The sequence below is a fragment of the Buceros rhinoceros genome, unplaced genomic scaffold, assembly GCF_000710305.1.
Source record: "Buceros rhinoceros silvestris isolate BGI_N320 unplaced genomic scaffold, ASM71030v1 scaffold16737, whole genome shotgun sequence".
Classification (NCBI taxonomy): domain Eukaryota; kingdom Metazoa; phylum Chordata; class Aves; order Bucerotiformes; family Bucerotidae; genus Buceros; species Buceros rhinoceros.
The window spans coordinates 18,905-21,422 of NW_010420586.1; the positions used below are offsets into that span (position 1 = coordinate 18,905).

The 2,518-nt window shown below is 49.8% G+C and overlaps 1 protein-coding gene across 1 annotated transcript in view; it reads left to right on the forward strand.

Moving 5' to 3' along the window:
• TBC1D9B (TBC1 domain family, member 9B (with GRAM domain)) overlaps window positions 1-752 on the forward strand; it is a gene marked incomplete at its 5' end in the record, with an annotated part of 17,868 nt that extends 17,116 nt beyond the window's left edge. Inside the window, one exon of the mRNA XM_010139363.1 lies at window positions 60-752. Coding sequence (XP_010137665.1) covers window positions 60-752 — 693 coding nt within the window. The remainder of the gene's footprint in view (window positions 1-59) is intronic.
• Window positions 753-2,518: the final 1,766 nt, after the last annotated feature.

The following is a 2,518-nucleotide window of genomic DNA, read 5'->3' on the forward strand; positions in this document are numbered from 1 at the left end:
GTCAACTTTTTTTCCCCCGAAGGTTGTTTTTTTTTTTTTTTTTTTTTTGTCTTTTAAAGGAACAATTCATAGAGTTATGCAAGACCCTTTACAACATGTTCAGTGAGGACCCGGTGGAGCAAGAGCTGTACCATGCAATTGCCACTGTAGCCAGTCTCCTTCTGCGAATTGGGGAGGTGGGAAAAAAATTCTCCAGCAGGCCCATGAGGAAGTCTGAGGAGTGCAAAGCAAACACTACCCAAGATCCTGTGAGTGAGGAAGAGTCACCAACATCTGAACAGAGTCAGAATTCAGCAGTGGAGCAGCAACCCCAAGCTGACCACGAGGACAAAACCTGCGAAGATGCTCAGCCTGAAAAAACACAGCAGGAGAACCAAACTCTAGGTGATGGGTCAGGGGAAGGACAAGGCTCTCCCTTACAGCTGCTATCAGATGATGAAACCAAAGATGATATGTCCATGTCTTCCTACTCCATGGTCAGCACCGGCTCCCTGCAGTGTGAAGACATTGCGGATGACACGGTCCTGGTTGGCTGTGAAGGCAGCAGTTCAGCTACCAGGTACGGCAGCACCATTGATACTGACTGGTCAATCTCCTTTGAGCAGATCTTGGCTTCCATGCTGACGGAAACGGCCCTCGTAAACTACTTTGAGAAAAAAGTCAACATTCTGCAAAAGATCAAAGATCAGAAGAAGGTAGAGAGGCAGTTCAGTTCATCCAGTGACTATGAACTTTCCTCCGTGTCAGGGTGAACTCGAGAAAGCGAGACCTGTCTTTGGGAGGTAACCCGGGAAGATGATGAGGCAGATGGCAGGATGGTTTGGTATTTTGTGTTTGGGGTTGTTTATTTTGTTTGATCAGAGACCAGTAACTACACAATTACAATAGATTCCAGTCGACAAGGGGCTTCTGACAGTGACCGTTCAGTGTAGGCGCTGCTTTGGCTTTTCTGGCTGACAAAGTTAGATTGACATTCTCAAGAGCCATTAGAACCCAATAGCCCCTGACGTGTAGAATTACCACCATAAATGATGCATGTCTGCCTCTTGCTATCTTTTATTTTAATGAAGTTTTATTTCAGACGGTAACTGCTCCTTGCCTGCCCTTGTTTGCTGTAGGTTCCTGGGTAACTTGCACAGCAGACGCAGCCTGGCTTGAGCCCATGTTCACCTCTGGCTGCCAGTCTGCGAGCTCGTGCGGTGCAGGCCGGCGCCAGGGGACCCTGACCTAGAAATAGTCCCGTACGTTCTTCAGTGCTGTTCTGTGACTCAGCAGCTGTAATGCAGACATGACCCGCTGCTCCCAGCACCCCGAGATCTAACCACAGGCATTTCACAGACGTGATTTGGCATTTTTATAGTGTATCATCACTTGCTTTTTCCTTCAGCTTCAGGAGTTTTCAGACAAACCTGGTTTTCTAGTGTTTGCTTTTCTAGTTCTCTGAGAGCCATTGGGTTTAGTTTGTCTGGGAAGCCGCAAGCTCCTTGACTCGAGTGCAGGAGTAATATTAAGTCAATCAGTGGGCTCATGACGGTAATAATGAGGGAATAAGTTCCTAAATTAGCAGTCAGTGAGTCAGCGTTACGGGGTGGTGACACACCGGTGTGCCAGACTTTCCCTGTCGGTACAGGAGCACTCATTGTTTCTTGCCGATTCTCTGTTTTTACCAGCTAGTGCTGGGCCCAGTGTTCAGGAGAACCCTGAGGATACCCTGCTCAGTCAGCCCTCCCAACAGCTTGGGGCAGGGAGGTGTGCAGGGGGGTCGTGCCACCTGCAGCTGCTCCACGTGTCCTTCCTGAACATCTCCTGCACAGAGTCGAGCAATGAACATCCTCTTAGCAACTACCGCACATCGAAGAGCGTTTAGACCTAAAGAGCAGGAACTCAAATCAGCATGGCCCTCTGCCATCAGCCCGGTGCGGGAAACCTCGGTAGCCTAGATCCCTTCCCAGTTAGAGACGAACTGAGGGACGGAGTGACTGCGCTTCTAAATCACTTAAGAGCAGAGGAAATTCAGAGTTACCCTTCTGGTAGCAGGGTGTGTGCTCCGAGGAAGGTAACGCTGTTCCACAGATAAACTCCCCTCGGTACACAGGCTCTGCCTTGCCAGGCCAGAGCGGAGCAGAGATGCTGCTGCTCGGCGAGCGCAGCCCCCGCGCTGAGGGTGAGGGGTGCTGCAGCTGCTGGCTGGCGTTTGGGTGCGAAGGATGGGAAGGACACGTGCGGTTGGGTGTCCCCGTTTAACACTACTCGGTGTCAGCTCCTCCCCGTGGCACTCGCTGTCTGTTCGCAGCTGGGTCCTATGTCCGATTTCTCTGCCGCCTCTGTCCAGCATCACTGGAGAGCAGCCATGAGTAAAACGGCTTTTACTAATTATTCAGTAATTTATTGTAATTTTTTAAAGTACAAATAATACATGTGATTTTACACTGTCTGTCTGTCTGACCTGTCATGTACTCAATAAAAGAATCAGAATCCGCGAGCCTGCTCGGACTGCCTTGTGTTTCTGTGAGCTCAT